The 17880-nt window shown below is 37.5% G+C and overlaps 1 protein-coding gene across 2 annotated transcripts; it reads left to right on the forward strand.

The window, feature by feature from the left end:
• On the forward strand, positions 1-17685 carry ABCA3_8 (ATP-binding cassette sub- A member 3). Of its 2 annotated transcripts, XM_051212597.1 has the most exons (6): positions 1-157; positions 195-267; positions 1870-1950; positions 7465-7675; positions 10829-10909; positions 12618-17685. In XM_051212597.1, exons 1-6 carry the CDS (start codon positions 91-93, stop codon positions 12669-12671), a joined length of 567 nt encoding a protein of 188 aa, XP_051072790.1. In that variant the 5' UTR covers positions 1-90; the 3' UTR covers positions 12672-17685. The 2 variants fall into 2 exon arrangements, with proteins under 2 accessions (XP_051072790.1, XP_051072789.1); XM_051212598.1 differs by lacking the exons at positions 7465-7675; positions 10829-10909; positions 12618-17685 and adding an exon at positions 2047-7215 and having other exon boundaries at positions 1896-1950.
• The last annotated feature ends 195 nt before the right edge of the window (positions 17686-17880 follow it).

Below are 17880 nucleotides of genomic sequence, written 5' to 3' on the forward strand. Positions count from 1 at the left end.
GATTAACACAGGTCTAGCGACTTACAATCCTCATCACAGAAGACTGGTTCTTTTGAATGAAGACCTTTGAGCGACCTTGGCGGAAGGTCAATGGGGGCGAATACTTCGAATACACTTGATCAGTCCGAGGTTGAGGAAATTGCACAAGAAACTGGATGTAGGTTTGATATACATCTCTCAACCCTTTCCATAAGTTTCTCCAAAACAAATTTATCGATTGTACAATAGATATTTGGCTTTGGACAAGACGAACGCCGGGTACTTGAGGTTAGTTTGACTTACCATTAGTTTGAAGTTGTTTTTAGTAATAAAATGTGACTAAAATGCTCCCAGTTAACTTATATTTCACTTAGTTTGGAAAACGTCTTTGTTTCTTAAGATAATGTCCCTGCCTAACGAGGATTTCGTTCAGATTTCAACATAATAACCAACTTTACACCTAAATATTTAGGCGAATATAAGTGAGTTTGCTAGTATATATTTGTTTAGTCAAAAGGTAAGCGCCTTCATGAAAGTGCAGACGTAAGATAGAGTCTCAAAAAAATTCAGTCTGAATTTCACGAAAGGAAGAGTTTCGGGGAAAGTAAACCCTTTTATTAGACCTGAGGAGGAGCTATGCGGTTTCATTTAATCTAAATTGGCACTAAACCGTTATGAAGACTTGTTGTTAATTACACAGAGTTGTTTGTTTGAAACAAGTGTTTGGTTAATTCAGAAGTTCATGCTATACTATTAATACTTGTCGTTTGGGGTTAACAGTATATTATTACGAAGTGTATGTCGACTACCGAGAATTTGTCACATTGATGTTGCAACAACTCAGGTAAAAACATACGGCTTCTAGGCGGTTGCTTAATGGCGAATGGGTGAAACTTAAGCCCATAGACAGTTTCAAATGACTCGTAAAATGATGGAATGTAAAGCTAGTTTTTAGCCACTGAAAAAGCGGGTTGTGAAAATTGTTGGTTTTTAATAGAACATTTAATCGTGAACAAATAAGACAAAATGTATGTTAAATCTATAGACGACTAACAGATTGTTCAAGGTTTAAAAAAATGCTTGGTTTTAGGGACCAAAAAGCAACCTTATAAGTTCCCATCCATTGACCGTATTGCCATTCTTCTTAACTCAAAGCAACCCCGGTTGATATGAATACATGTTTATTGGTTTTTAAGTTAACATGTGATGAAGAGGTGATCTTAAGTACTGTTAAAGGTATAAAGGGAGCTCTCAGCTTATGGTTCCTACAACATAAAAGAATACTTCTTGATGGATCTGAAAAGGATACTGGGGTAGTCATGTTTTTGGCCGCCTGTGAGCGCAGTCGCAAATTTCGACAGATAACTGCTTAAGTCCTGTTATATACGACCTTTTTTCGAGTATTATTTATGTTAGCCTCATGATGTCACTCGGAGTCTCCAACCATTGGTTACGATAGTCACACGGACCTCAACCAAGTAGTCTGCATCTACTAACATGGTTCAGGCTAGAAGTTAGTGACCTTTTGTCTGTTGTGGTAAAAAAGCGCCGCTTGAAAGACTGTTTGTTTGCTGGAAATCCCGTACTGCCGTCACAATCTAGTACAGTTGGCTGTGCAACTTAGTTTTCGGACATTGATTTAGCTTCTCTACAGTCGATATACTTGACTTGGTAGGATCTTACAAGTCTCAGCCAATGTGCCTCGATTAGGCTATCATGTTATGCAGTTGTGAGTACCACGTAATGGTTACAGCTACGGTTGGTTGGTTGGTTAGTTACTTACATTTAATTTGGGCATTAAATATTTTAATGTACGTGAAAAAAAGTTGCTCTGAACGCACTTCTCTGCATTTATTTCGTTCACTTACCCTGTTTTTTATGATATTTCAGGCGTCATGATTTTCTATTAATTCCAGAATTAGCCATTAATCCACTTGGCGATCGAATCGTGAATGAATTTTTTAAAGATAGGTAAACTAACACATCTTTTAATGCTTATTATCTATAAACATATTTATACGAATTAATAGTTGTATTTCTATCACTATGAATCTGTGTCATTTCCAGGTCTCTCATTGTGTATGGGGTGAATTTGTCGAATGGATCAACTAACCACTTGAATTTTTGATGGGTTGGTAATTTTCAAATTTTGACATGTCTGTACCAACTATGGTGTATTTAATATACCCACTTTTACCCATTGAAAGACTTGAATCGGGTTGCAAACACTTAATCCGTAGGATTTTTCTCAATACATCATCCGCACATGTTGATGTAATCACATTGTGACTAATGATGAGGTTATTCACAAGATAGTAAGTAAGAATGGTAAGTCAATCAAGAGGCCTGAACATATTGATTGACTTTAACGTGGTTTAAATATGTGTTACTCAAGTCTTCGAATTTATACTTGCACTGTTTGTCAACATAAAGTAACCAAAAGAATGAAATTGATAACAGTAGCAAATAAACTTAGTAGAACATAAGTTATTTTTGAAAATAAGTGTGAAACGATAAGTCATTATGTGTTAAGGTTTTAGTTTCCCTATTGCTGATAAACCAGAAGTGGATTTGATTAATTTATATTAACTTATGGATTTCATAGACCACTAAGTTAGCATGTGTTTTAACAAATAACTACTGAGTTTTATTCTCAATTTAAACCACAACGTGGAGATAAGCGGATGCATCCAGCTGATGGAACGTAAATACTGAATGGAATAGTACGATCATAAGAGTCAACTCCTTGGGTATGATGTTGAATACTAATGGGGGAAATCTTCTTACTCGAAATTATAATGGTCAGCCTTGTACAGTTAAGTTCAATCATACGGAGAGTTAAACCTTTATATCATGAGCTTATTGGAGAAAGTTGGAGACCATTATGTTTCTCCAACTCAGTGGTTTAAGTGAAAATGAAAAACTGAAACAAGTGAGTAAGCTGAAACTTGCAAAACTTAAAAAGAAGGCAGAATTACTGGCAGATAGATATTTTATTCACTCTCTCAATACATGACTACGATTTATTAACTAAATACATTTTTTTATGTACATATTTCACTGGCATATGAACAATCGTCAAGAAATACCATACGTAACATATATATAGTCGGGATACAGAATGGATTTTTCACTGTATTAATAAAAAGTGAACCTCCCATGCCTCTTCGTTGTCTCTGCTTACTCTCCCACTGACTGAAGCTCAGATGATGTAAAAAACAGATTTTACAGAAAGTTTTCCGACCTTCTCCGAAAAGCTAGGTGCTCTGATGTAGCAAAAGTGGCCGGTGACTTTAATGCTCAAGTAGGTAAACTAAGCGAAAGGGAAAGACACCTAGGTGGATCTTATGGTGTCGTGGCTCAAAGAAAAGATAATGCCGACCGTCTGTTGCAGCTATGCTCAGATAACCGCCTGTTTCCTGCAAATACCAACTTTAAGCATAAGGAAAACATCTTTTAACATGGCGACCCCCTAATTCGTCACAACGTTGGACCCAAATAGATCACATCGCTATCAGCCACCGATGGAGGGGCTCGATAGAAGACTGTCGCTCATTCTGGAGCACATGCTTAGATTCAGATCATGCTCTAGTGCGAGCGCGTATTTGTCTGCGTCTTACTGGACGTAGGAAAGATGATGCAAGGAAACCTCTTAGGGTCATGTTTAATGATAGTCAAGCTAAGAGTATATTTCAGGAACAACTAGGAAAACAGTTAGGCAGCCATGTAAGTGATGCCCACCCCGAGGTAGAATGGAATGATATCCGAAAAGCTGTGGAAACAGCAGTGATATCTGCTAGTAAGGTAAACCAGAAGGTTAGGGAGAAACACTGGATCTCAGCAGCATCTATCGCACTGTTAGATGCTCGGAAACTCATTCCATCTGACTCTGAACATAATGAAGAGCGGAGTCAGCTTAAGCGCAAGCTGACAAGAAGTCTACGCAATGATCGCGAACAGTGGTGGGTAGCGAAAGCAAGAGAGATGGAAAAGGCAGCGGCAATAGGTAATAGCAGACAATTGTTCAGACTCGTTAAGGAAACCGGTATTAGGAAACTGACTGTTGGCGAAACAATCTCAGGGAAAGATGGACATATTATACATTCTCAATCCAGGAGATTGGATCGATGGGCAGAACACTTTAGGGATCAGTTCAACTGGCCTTCAGCCACACTTCGTTTTCCCATGATCTCCAGTCAACCTGAATGGCAAGTTAATGTAGGTCCTCCGTCTCTTTACGAAGTTGAAAATGCTATAGGAAATCTGAAACGAGGGAGAGCAGCAGGCCCTGACAGGTTTACTCCTGAGATTTTTAAGGATGGTGGTCCAGTATTAGCAATGAGATTAACCGAGGTCTTAGGTAGAATTTGGGAACTGGACGTACTCCCATCTGACTGGTCTCAATCACTGATTGTGCCAGTCTATAAGAAAGGACAAAAGTCCTCTTGTGACAGTCAGAGGAATCAGTTTAACTAACATAGTCTAAAATATTAGCTTCAATAATACTTCGATGTCTAACCAAAGCTCGTAAAGAACAGACTAGAGAAAATCAGGCTGGTTTTCGACCTGGACGTGGTTGTATAGACCCGAAATTCACACTAAGTCAGGTCCTAGAACACAGACACACATTCAAACGCCCCATAATCGTAGTATTTCTCGACCTTAAGGCGGCACTCGACTCTGTTGATCGTAAGGTTCTATGGCAGTGTTTGTCACTGAAAGGAGTACCAAAGAAGTACACCAACTTTATACAGGCTCTTTACTCGAACACAGCTGGTCGAGTGAGAATTGATTACCTCAAGTGGTGTTCGTCAGGCTGTCCACTCTCTCCATTCTTGTTTAACTTTGTAGTTGACGTGCACTTAGAGATGACATTTTCCTCATCGAAATTTCCAGGGGTTGAACTTCTACCAGGAGATTCACTTGTTGACTTAGAATATGCTGATGACATAGTTCTATTTGGTGACGATGCTGACAAAATGCAGTCTTCTGACCACTCTAGCAACAATGCTAGCATGTTCGGGATGCGATTCTCCCCCTCGAAATGCAAAATGTTGCTTCAGGATTGGGTTGCACCGACACCCGAACTAATGATAGGGATTGAAGTAGTTGAGCGTGTCGATCGCTTCACTTATCTTGGAAGTCTCATCAGCCCTTGTGGTCTGGTGTGCGATGAAATTTCAGCATGGCTACAGAAGGTTCGACTAGCTTTTGCCAACTTGCGTCATTTATGGCGTAGGCGAGATATCCGTCTATGAACAAAACGACCTGTTTACTGCGCAGCAGTTCGTTCTGTCCTACTTTATAGCAGTGAAACATGGTTGGTAAGAGTAGAGGATATTCATAGGTTACTAGTACTCGATCATAGGTGTCTTCGAAATACTGCTCGTAAATCGTGGAATCATCGAGTAAGTAATGCAATTGTTAGGAAACAGTTAGTAGGTAAGGATGGTAAATCAATTGATGAAGTGGTGAAACTTCATCATTTGAGATGGCTAGGACATGTGTTACGTATGCCCGACCACCGACTGCCCCGACGTGCGATGTTTTATGGTGTAGGAGTAGGTTTTAAGAAAGCTAGGGGCGGCCAGACCAAAACATGGTACAAATCCATGAAGTCACTGACAAGTGGACTGAGTCATGTTGGTAGGTGTAGACTACCAGGTTGGGGACCACGAGATGATAGCAGCTGATGGTTAGAAACCCTGAATGACAAGGCTCAAAATCGTTTGCAATGGCGCAGGTGCATCCACTATTTGTGTTCTCCCAAATGCTAATCTTCGGAATCTTCCTTGTCTCTTCTCTTTCCAAATTTATTTCACTGTATTATACTCCTTGAATAACATCTTCAAGCCCTAATGTTTCCGATTACTGTTTATACTCTTACTACCTCTACCACTACGGGATTCGAGTCGACAACTGCATCTCTGTGCAAATGTGGTGTGGCAACTCGAACTGATGTACGTACGTACGAAGTTCTACGTTGTTACTGACTGATTGACTGACCCATGTGCTGAATAAATATTATGATGAATGAAAGCATGATCTCGTGTTTTGCTTCATCCTAACACCATGATATATGGAGTTTCTTAGGGAGACCATTTATGCATCCTGTTGAAGAGTTCTTTGTTATGTCTAATCGGATTGTCAGTTCCTCCTTGTGTCTAGTAGTTTTCTGGTTCATCGTATTCTCTCAATGAGGAGCGGTGGCTTAATAAATGAGGCGTTCGACTTTCAGTCACTCAGTCCCTAGATTCGAACTCCTGTCCACTCACTTCGGTTTTGGCAATGTGGTAGTATCATTGACCTCCTTACCTAGAGTATGGTTCATATCTAAGTACCTAAAATAACTCGGTGTTTATACTGTAGTTAAGTGAATTTGGTTCTTTCGATGACTTGTATCAACTACTTTAATGAATGGTCTGGGTTAGTTCCTACGACTGTCAACATGATTATCGTTATCAAAGTCGATTTATGGTCCTAATGATATAACTGATCAACTTGATTTCACTTCCCACAATAAATTGACATGATTAGAATCACTATTTATTTATTTATCTGAACAAAAATATTGGTACAAAGGGAGCACCGAATACATATGCACCACACAAGTCAATTGATTTGTATGTGGGCTATAATACTGCTCTGGTGCCCAAACCGAAGCAGGTAGTTTTCTTAGGAGGCCACAATCCAAGCCTTCGACCTAAAGTTTTGATCCATAAGGCAGAGGAGCAACATAAGGAGATGCAGTCCTATGATAGCCAGTAACTGACCATGTGTACCATTGGTTTGGAATCAGAGTTTTCCAACTCCCCCACATGGACTCTCAGTGTCCACCAACCCGGTTAAAACACCGAACATTCGCTTTTCTTCCTCTCAATTTTCTAAAGAACAGTAATGCCGTGAAAAGGCATTGAGTAGGACTTCTCTGTTAGTGATTGTATACACGTGGCCATATAAGAGCATTTCGAGAGAGAGGTAGAGAGAGAACTGTCTCTCTCCACCCTCGACCGTACCATGACACATAATCAAAGTCATAACTATTTAAATAAATAAATAAAGAAAACTTGATTATTTCATTTCTCGATATTATTTTACAGGGGTTTATTTTTCGATCAGTAGTTCTGATTTTTTTCAACTTTAATAATTAAAGTTTCTATGCAAATGAAGCTTCTTTACACGATTGATACATAGAATAATTGTATATATGTTTCATTCCGGTGAAACCATAACGTATATTGATATACATGGATATCTGATTTAAATTTTTAAATACCATTATCATTCATGATTAAATATGTACAGTATGAACAATAATGAACTTGTATAATGACAAATTGAATATTGAACATATTTATGTTTTGTTTTTATTTTGTTATTAATTTTTCTCTATTTTGTGCTTGTTTTTGTTTTTGTTGTTGTAAAAAATTGAACTTTTTTGTTTGTTTGTTTACTTTGTTAAAATAAAAATCTATACATGTATAGTCAAGGTGAATTAAATTTTCGTCAATTTGTACGTAAACTAGCAAGATTTCGTAAAGTTCGACCACAACAATCTACTCAATTTAATAATCGTGATGCAAAATTACGCTTTCTATTCGGTATGTATGATTTAGATATGGATGGTAAAATATCAAGAAATGAATTATTGGGAATGTTACAAATGATGGTCGGTGCTAATATTACTGTTGAACAGGTTTGTGTAATTTTATGTTTATTTTTGTTGTTACTACCGTTGCTACCGTTGTTGCGACCTTGACGTGGTGGTAGTCGGGCTTGCCTATTGTGATGAAGCAACCGAGCTATACTGGCTGGAACAACCGTTCCTCAAGATCCTACCATGTCAGACAGGTCGGTTGAAGAGCGGTAAGACTAAAAACAACAAACCCAGGGTCCGAAGGCGAAGTCGTACAGCTGACTGTACAGAGGTGTGACGAGAGTAAGGTGTTTCCTTCAGATAACCAGCATGACAGTGATGCTGCCTTCCCACAAGGAGGGGTGGGGTTAGAAAATGTTGACCCTAAAAATGCACACCTCGCCTTATCCCATGGATATCCGTCTCCGCTGGTAAGGTCTCAACAAGTACGGAGCTAACACAAAAATTACCCATAAAAAGGTCGTATGTGACCGACTTCAAGCAATTGTCCTTTGGGCACCGTGGTCACGCTACCTTTAGCCAAATTTCCTTTTTAGGTACGTCCAAAAAATCCCTTCCATGGTGTGGGTAACCGGGAAGTGATAACTGCCCTCATACCTCTAACAGCACTCAAGATCACTGTATTTAAAAATTAGTTAAAGAGTGTGATACTTACTATTATTATTACTTGTAGGGGTTTACATTTTATTGTTCTTTATATTCAGGACTTAATGTTACCAGTCTCTGTTAGATTATGGTCCTGTTGAGTGAACGAATGGCTTTCTGAATTTCGTAGCTTAATGAGTAGACAACACGTTGCCATTTGAAGCAAGGAGTACTTGGTTCATGCTACGTTTGAAGAGATTACGATATCACCTGGAACTGACGAACGGAACGAAAATCAGCAACACAACAACAGGACAATCTAAGCTATTCTATTACGCCCCACCCCCGCTAACGAGATAGAGAAGACCAGATTCAGTCGGGGAAATAAATATTCTACAAGCGGCGGGAAGCGCGGACAAACAGTTATACAACTCATGCGTAATGTCCTTGAAACACGTCACAAAATAGCGTACTGAAAGAGAAAATAGATCTATCGCATTTAAGGCCCTCCCGCGTGGGAAATACAAACTGAAAGTAAAAATGAGCATCTTTGTCGCGAAAATGAAAAATTCACATTTCCATAATAAAATGACAAAAATAAAACGTTTGTCAAGCGATTTCTGAGGATCTAGCAATCACAACAGTGTGAGTATTAGTGCGAAAATCAACATTGAAGTTCAGATACGTCCATATAATAACATTCAAACAAAGCGAAACACACGATCTGGGTTCCTATGGTAGCTGAAATACGAAAATTGCGATAAAACCTATAAATACATGCAACATCTTGAGATCCTACTTGGGTACATATGTGCCAATAGAGACTAGTCGAATATTAGTTAGGAATATTAACAATGGGAAAATACAAACCTCTGCAAAAAACATTAGTAATTTGTTGTTATTAAACACACTAGAGTACTGGCTACCATGTGACTGCATCTCCTGACATTGCTTCAATGTCTTGTGGATCAGACCTTTATTTCGAAGGTTCTGGATATGACCCCTAAGAAAATCACTTTTTTCGGTTTAAGCAACCGGGCAGTATCACATCCCATACACAAATCAATTGACTTGTATGGTGCATATGTATTCGTTGCTCTCTTTGTACCAGTCAGTCAGTCAGTCAGCTACAACGTAGGACCAGGTACATATATGCATCGGTCCAGGTTGCCATACCTCAGCACAGCAAGATGAACACCGGATTCATGGGAGTGGTTAGGTCAAATGTGGTAATATATAAGAGAAAGATTGCATATAAGGATACAGTACAGGAAGAAAGAATTAGTACGTAGAAAGGAAGATATGAAGCGATTTTAATCTCTTAGTTTAAGGGAAGACAGGGAGTGTGTACACCTACGCCATTGTGATCGATTCTGAGCCATGTCACCAAGAGTCTCCAACCATCGGTTACGAAAGTCACGCGGACCCCAACCAATATTTATGTGTTCAAATAAATAAAACTAATGACAGATAAATAAAAATCTACTTCACCTGCTCAAAAGGAAAAAAATGTATAACAAACACTTGAACCCCCCCCCCAAAAAAAACACGCTCATGTTTATGTGTAGATTTTACTTGTATTTCATGAGTATTCACAGAAAATACACACACACACACACACATACAGAAACAAAAACCCCAGATTTTTACATTATAACTAATATAAAACACATGCTGTGTATTACCCTAACCATAAAATTCATATTAAATTTCATATAAAGAATGTTCTATCAAAAATAAATATCACATTTGAAATAAAAGTGGTATATTGTATTATCATAGAATATGATAATGTGATCTGTTCAGGTAAAGACTTCATATAGAGAAAGTTTTGTTATTTACACTTGTAAAATAATGTTGGATTGATAAACAAAGATCGATAGTGGCTATCAGTGGTATCCAGGATATACGTTTTGTCCAATTTGGGACTTGTCAGTTGGATGTACCTGTATCTCAGAGTTGATGTTCACTCTGAGACTCGAATTCATTACTATTTGCTTCAAATACCATCGCGTTATCCACTTAGCTACTGAGTCCTGATAGCCCCCTGCCTGTGCAATGGGGTGAAGTTTTTAAATTTATTTGGTGTTGTTTTACTTGTATCTTCCCATTGTCATTTAGGACTGCAATTGATCAGTCGCATGTTGGCATATGTGCATCCTGTACGGATTGCCTCGATATAGCCTGAAGTCACAAGCTCTGTAAGCAAAGATTGATAGTGCTAGCCACTATCCATCTGGGTTCGAGTCCCAGAGTGAACATCAACTCTCAGATGCAGGTATATCCAGCTGACGAGTCCCAAATAGGACGAAACACGCGTCCTGGATTCCACTGCTAGCCACTATCCATCTTTGCTTATAAAGCTTGTGACTTCAGGCAATATTGAGGCAGTCCGCACATCGCCAACAAGAAACTGATCAAGTGCCGTCCTAAATATAACACTGGGAAGATACAAGTAAACATCATCAAGTGAATATAATGCTGAATCTGTTGACAAAAATAACAATGATGTAACTCCTATGATTAGTTAAGATAGTATCGGTTATTTATATAATTTAAGATGTATAACCATATATGTTAATTTCATGAGAAATCAATCAATTTCAGATCAATAATATCGGTGAACGAACAATGGCTGAAGCGGATCTTGATGGTGATTGCTATATATCGTATGCGGAATTTGTACAAGTATGTTTTATTTCTTATATATATGCTCCTGTGGATGTAGTTTTATCAATGAATATATCATTCGAATTTTTATCATTATTTGGCGACTATAATTTATGAACGAACCTATCACGTATAAGATAACAAATCTCGGATTTTGGCGCAAAGTTCATTCATCTATTTGGCTAAATAGAGTCTTGGCATTATAGCTGATGTCAGTTTGTGATGAAAGCCCTAAATCTAATTCCTAACCTTAACCATCAACTGTAAATCATAATTCGAATTCCTCACTGTTACTGACTGACTGACACTGATTTCTAACCCTCATTTAACCTTAGTAATTAGGTAGACACTCTCGAGGTCACTTTAACGTTGCTCAAAGGTTGTCCATAAATTATATTCTCATCCATTATTTTTATATCCAAATCCTTATTCTTAAAATTCGGTTTGCGTAACCGGTCAATAGTACCGTCACCAGTACTCACGTAATTATGAGTATATCACAAAGCCCTAACTATATAAGGCCTGTGTCTGGTTTTCGAATTTGAGGAAATGTTTCTGATATTCATTAATCTAGACATATATATTACTCACTGATTTCTTGGTGGTAGTTAGGATTTCATCTGATGTAATGAATATGTAAAGAGGTGGTGTAGCGGTTAAGACGTTCGACTTTTAACCTCCAAGTCTCAGATTCGAGTTCCTACTACATCTTCTGTTCTAGTATTTGGGTTGACAATCCCCATCTCTTTGTGCTAATAGGGTATGGCAACTTAAACTGATCTTAATACATACCAGGTGCACCGTTGTGATCGACTGATTGAGATCCGAGCCCCACTCCACCGACACCAGTTTAGGTATTTATTTTATTTATTTCAACACATAAATATCGGTACAAGAGGGCACCAAATATATATGCGCCACACCATATTTGTGTGTGTGGGCTGTGATACTGCCCGGGTGCCCAAACCGAAGCAGGTGGTTTTCTTAGGGAGCCACACCCCGAGCCTTTGACCTAAAGGTCTGATCCACAAGGCAGTGGAGCATCGTGAGGAGATGCAGTCCCATGGTAGTCGGTGACCAACAATTGGTTCATACGCCATTTGTTCCCGCAGGATACTGGAGCCCATGTGCATAGTTGTTTCGAAAGCATGGTTTTTCAACTCCCCTAGATGAACTCTCCGTGTCCACCAACCTAGTTAAAGCGCCGGACATTCGCTTTTCGTCCTCTCAATTTCGTAGGAAAACACACCCTCCGCAAGAAGACAGTGATTAGTACTTCCCTGTCAGTGGTTGTATGCACGTGACCATGTAAGAGGATTTCAAGAGAGAGAGAGCTGACTATCCTCACTGTCGGCCTTACCAGGGCATTTGAGGGCGTAAAAACAGGAGTATAGCATACAAACTTTTGTAATGGTGTTCCATTCGAATTTCTTGATTAATTACTACTGTCATGGACTATAAGCCGAACGATATGAAATTAACCATCCATATTAAGCCAGTTAAAACCTGTACAACATAAGGAAATATATTACACTATTTGTACGATTGTACAAAAGAATACGATCAAGGAGTTTGAGTATCTTGTAACGAATTATTTGACATAGTTTTTAACATACTGAACCATAATCATTGGTAATTCTCCTTGAAGATTTCAGTAATATAATTTTAATTTCTGAAAAGTTATACACTTCTTTTTTATTCTTATTTTATTAATGCTCTGAAATAGGCATTTGATAATGTGGATATTGAACAAAAGATGAGTATACGCTTTTTGGAATGATTACATTAATCGATTTATATATCTATCTCTATGCTTCCCCCAGTCTCTGTTTTTTTATACACACCCACAAAAAAAATATTCGCAACAATTCCAATTATATAAACAAAATCATTTCTTATTTTCCTTAAATATTTCATTTTCATTAGTGATTTTGTTGTTCTCGTTCAATTTTCCTTTCTGTGTTCATTTGATTTACATAACACTCAACTGTTCACGTACATAAATATTATTATCTTGGCCTGATGATCAACGTTTTAGTTTCTCTCTGTTTTGAATAGTTCTTTATGTGTATGTTACTGCACTTGTTAATTATCCTCCTGTGAACATACATGGAGAAAGGCAGGCATGAGATTACATGCATACTATACATATCTCTTGTGTGAGATCATTCTATATTATATAATTTTGTAAAAGCAATAGTTTTATGTTTATCTGCTTATTTACATTTCAGTAGTATATTTTTGTCTATCTCGATTTTCAACGCCAATATCTACTTTTCACTCTCTTTCTCTCTGTAACAGTGAATAATTATTGATTTTTTCTCTCAAAAGATCTTGATGATTATGTTTTTGGTTATTATTATTATTATTATCATTATTAATAATTCTGATTGCAGTGATTGGATCTGATTTAAAACTGCCACTACTTATGTGTTTAGTATTCACTAATGTTGATAATTATATGAATATATGAATTCAATATACTTAGAATAAATATAGAAGTTAATTAACAAACAGATTTATCATGACTGATATCAGAAATCTGCAATTTAGCTGGTTGCTTTTATTGGTATGTTCTTTAATCTATTTGGTTTAATGGTGAAGATTTATCAGTTGTCCTTCTGGACAATATTATCTGCTCCTGTATTATGTGGTTGTGAATTTTTCAGTTTTTCCACAAGCTTTAAATGGTGTGGTTCATGATTGATTATCTTTATGGGTAATTTAGTCTTCATTTATTCTTGCATTTCTATTGAATGTGTTTTTTTGACTGACTTCTGATCGTGTAGTTAGTCTATGTCTTTCACGTGGATTGATACATTGGATTGATGTCGATGTCTGTTGATGGCCAATTGATCTGAATGCTATACATGTGGAAGTTCTCTAACATTTTTAGAATTTCGACGTTTTCCCATCCGAATTCATTCATGTTCGTGGTTTTATACATGTTTTGATATTATTGATGACGTATAATACTGCATCACTGGTAATCTATGTTCAAGGTATGCATAGGTAGAGAGAGAGCGTCCACTTTATCAGTCGTACTACTGATATTCTGATTACTCAGTTTTCTGTGTTCACGACTACAAAAGTAGAATGGATTATAAGCAACAGATATTAATGTAATTTCACATTGACCATCAATTATAATACCATTCAATTATCCTGGTTTTTCTTTTAGTAGTTCCAATTCCTGCTGTAGTCGATACATCTAACTTGAAAAAAAAAGCTAGAAATTTCCATTGTATCCATCGTCGCTGACAAGGCAATATCGAGGCAGTCCTCACAGGATGCACATATGCCAATAAGAGACTAATCAATTGCAGTCCTAAACACTAATAGGGAGATTCAAACAAACAATACACAATGAATTAAATTTGATCTCATTTCACAAGCTAGTGGTTATGTGGAGTCAGTAGCTAAGTGGATAACTCGATGGCGTTTGAAGCGAACATTACTGGGTTCAAGTCTCGGAGTGAACATCAACTCAGAGATGCACGTATATTCAACTGAAGAGTTCCATATGAAACGGAATGTGCATCCTGGATTCCACTGCTAACCACCATTCTCAGGTATTGAAATGAAAACAACTGAATTATATGACTAAGTAAATTTTAATAAGATTACCGAAACATATTTTCACTGATCGACAAAATATATGCTCTGCTACGATTAGGGCGTTATACTTTACTGACTGAATAGTTTTTATTGATTGGTCCTACAACAGAATCAGTTGTCGAATTAGATTCTTCCGACCATTTAATAATAAGAATCAAAATCAAATATGGAAAAGTATCTAATCCACTGATTAGATAGTGATCTAAAATTTTGATTTCTATTTCGATCACGGAATAAGTGTTAAAAAATTGAAAACATTTCATACAAATAACTGAGAATTTAGTTACTACTGGATACTGTAGTAGGTTGACGAGAAGCTAATTGATTTCTAAATTTAGGTAAATCAATAGTCCATAGAAATACACTAACTGCTGAACTAAACTGTTTCAAACAATTCAAAGTACATGATCAGAACTGTAGGACAACATAGTTGGGAAAAAATTAGAAAAAAAACGACTGGAAGCTGATTGCATCTACACTTATTCTTTATCTTCCTGGTTTCTACCTTTTTCATTCGTAAATCTCATTCCTCTTTGTGTTTAGTCTTCAATTGTAGTTAATATCATTATTAGTTACCCTATTTCAAGTTTCACCCTGTCAAGATTCTTTCTTACTGTATTGATAAAGACTGATAATAACTGATGACGATACACATTATCCCCATATCTTACACTTTTTATCATAGACTATCCACTGATATGTATTAATTCAACTCAACACGTACTCCGCCTATAGATCTCCTGGGGCTACTTCCCGTTTCAAGCCTACATATAACGGAAGGGTTGGGCATCGGGTCGGCAAACCCATCTCATAGAAAACAATCTTTCTAAAGACAACGCTAATCAGAATAAACAAATTGAACTACTTAAACCGTGCCCTCAGAGTAGAAGGAAAATTTATCACGCCTCTTGTTGAAAGCCGAGATTCTCCGGAAGTCATGAGACTGATGCCGCCTTTGACAACTAGAGCAACAGTTAATATAACTTCATCGAATTTCCGGACCATGTTGTAGACTGGGAGGAACAACCAAATAGCTACGGAAATGAGGAGAGACAACTTGGTGGTGCTCGGAATAAGTGAAATCCATTGAACTCAATCTGGACAGAAGATAGATTAGAGAGAAATGCTTCTGTACTCAGGTCATTGAGAAGAAAGTGCCCTGCGCACTCAGGGAGTTGCTCTTATGCTGTCCAAAGAGCCACGTAAAGCAGTTATTGGATAGGAATCTCGTGGACCGATGATCATCAAAGCATCATTTAAAAAAAAGAAGGGAATCACAATGAATATTATCCAATGTTATGCACCCACCAGTGAATGCAACGACGACGGTAAAGATCAATTTTATGAAAGGTTTCAGTCGATCAGAGCGTAGTGTTCAGGAAAGGACTTGACCATCCTGATGGGAGACCTAAACGCCAAAGTCGGAATTCACAACACCGGGTATGAAGACATCATGGGAAGAGATGGACTGACTGGGAGAAAGGAACGAGAATGTTGACAGATTTGCAGATCTATGTGCATTCAACAAAATGATTATAGGTCGCATAATATCTCCGCACGAATGCATACATAAATCTACATGGGTCTCATCGGACCACAGTATGGCGAACCAGATAGATCATATTTACATCAGTAAAAAATTCAGAGAGAGCTGACATCGCTTCGAATCACCACCTGGTGGTTGCCAAGATGAAGTTGAAGCTAAAGAAGCACTGAACAACTGGGAAACGACATTACGAAGGCTCGATAAAGCCTTCCTTCGAGATATTGACAAACTCAACGAATTAAAGATAGCTCTCAACAACAGGTTCCAAGCCTTACAGGATCTATTGGAAGAAGATGAAACCACTACGAAGGACAACTGGAAAGGGATCGGAGAAGCATTAACTTCAACATGTCAGGAGGTTCTTGAACTCAAAAAGCATCAACAGAAGTAACGAATCTCTTTGGGAACCCTAGATAAGATTCAAGAAAGAAAGAACAAGAAGATAGCAGTTAACAACAACCGAACAAGAACAGAGAAACTCAAGACACAAGCTGAGTACATAGAAGCAAACATCCAAGTGACGAAGAGCATTAGAGTTGACAAGTAGAAATACGTGAAAGAGCTAGCAACGACAGCGGAAAAAGCTGCAACATGGTGAAATATCAGACAACTATATGATGTAATGAAGAAACTGGTAGAGTAAACTAGAGAGACCGGTCAAGAACAAAGAAGGGAAGCCGATTAATGAGATTCAAGAACACAGGAAAAGATGGGTAGAGCAATTTGAGGAACTACTGAATATGAATGATTCATTGAATCCACCGGAAATCGAAGCAATACACACAGACCATACTATAGATCTCACTCCATCAATGATAAAAAAATCAGGATGGTCATCAGACAAATCAAGAGTGGGTAAGCAGTAGCACCTGGCAATAAACCAGCTGAAGTCATACATAGAGGCAACTGAAAAGGTGCTCTACGTTCTATTCAGGAAGATTTGGGAGGAAGAACAAATGCAACAGACAGACTAAAAAAAGAATTGTAAGGAAGGATACCTCATCAAGACAACAAAGTCAGATCTGATCGGCATCCTATGTTCGATTGGGAGTAACAGGCGTAAGTAATTAAGTAAGAATCTATAATATATGACTTAAAACATTATGTTTGACTCAATTGCAAAACAGTAGCTCAGTCGTTCAGATTTTTCATTCAAAGTTAAATCGCTAATAATTAAACTGAAATCTATCTTACCTGTTGACTACTTCCAACCACCATTTTATCTCACTATAGTGCATGCAATGTCGAGTCACCTAGACTAGTCTACACATTGCAACTTGGTCTATAGGATTCGATCTACATTAAAAACGACCTAACACATATGACATTGATCACCAACTAGTGATCAAGCAACTATCAATCTTACCAACTCTTTACTTTAGTCAACATTCGGTAGCGACTATTTTTTAATCATCATTTCATAATAGACGTGGTTCATTGTTTCATAAATTAATTGATTCTTGACTTAATTTACTGGAATTAATCCAATAAAAATATTAGTCTTTACATTTCAATACAACTATAAAATCAACAAACAAATCAAATGAGAAGAGATTTATAGTAAATACGTAGATAATAACAGGACAAGTGTCAATAATAAGCAGTACACTTCAACGTTGGCAAAACAAGCTACTAGTCATTAGTAGAGAAATTCTCATAGTTAAATTCTGTTTGAAGTGTGTTCATGTGGTGTTACCTTAATAGACCTGGCTTTTGCCAACTTACGTTACATATGGTGAAGGCAAAACATCTGTCTATCAATTAAAGGATGAGAATAATGCACAGCAGTTCATTCTGTTCTAGTTTACGGTTGCATAACATGAGC

This window comes from Schistosoma haematobium, chromosome ZW (assembly GCF_000699445.3).
Source record: "Schistosoma haematobium chromosome ZW, whole genome shotgun sequence".
Taxonomy (NCBI): domain Eukaryota; kingdom Metazoa; phylum Platyhelminthes; class Trematoda; order Strigeidida; family Schistosomatidae; genus Schistosoma; species Schistosoma haematobium.

Coding starts and splice junctions, on each gene's coding strand:
- ABCA3_8 (XM_051212598.1), top strand. CDS start 3,640: ATGTTTAATGATAGTCAAGCTAAGAGTATATTTCAGGAACAACTAGGA.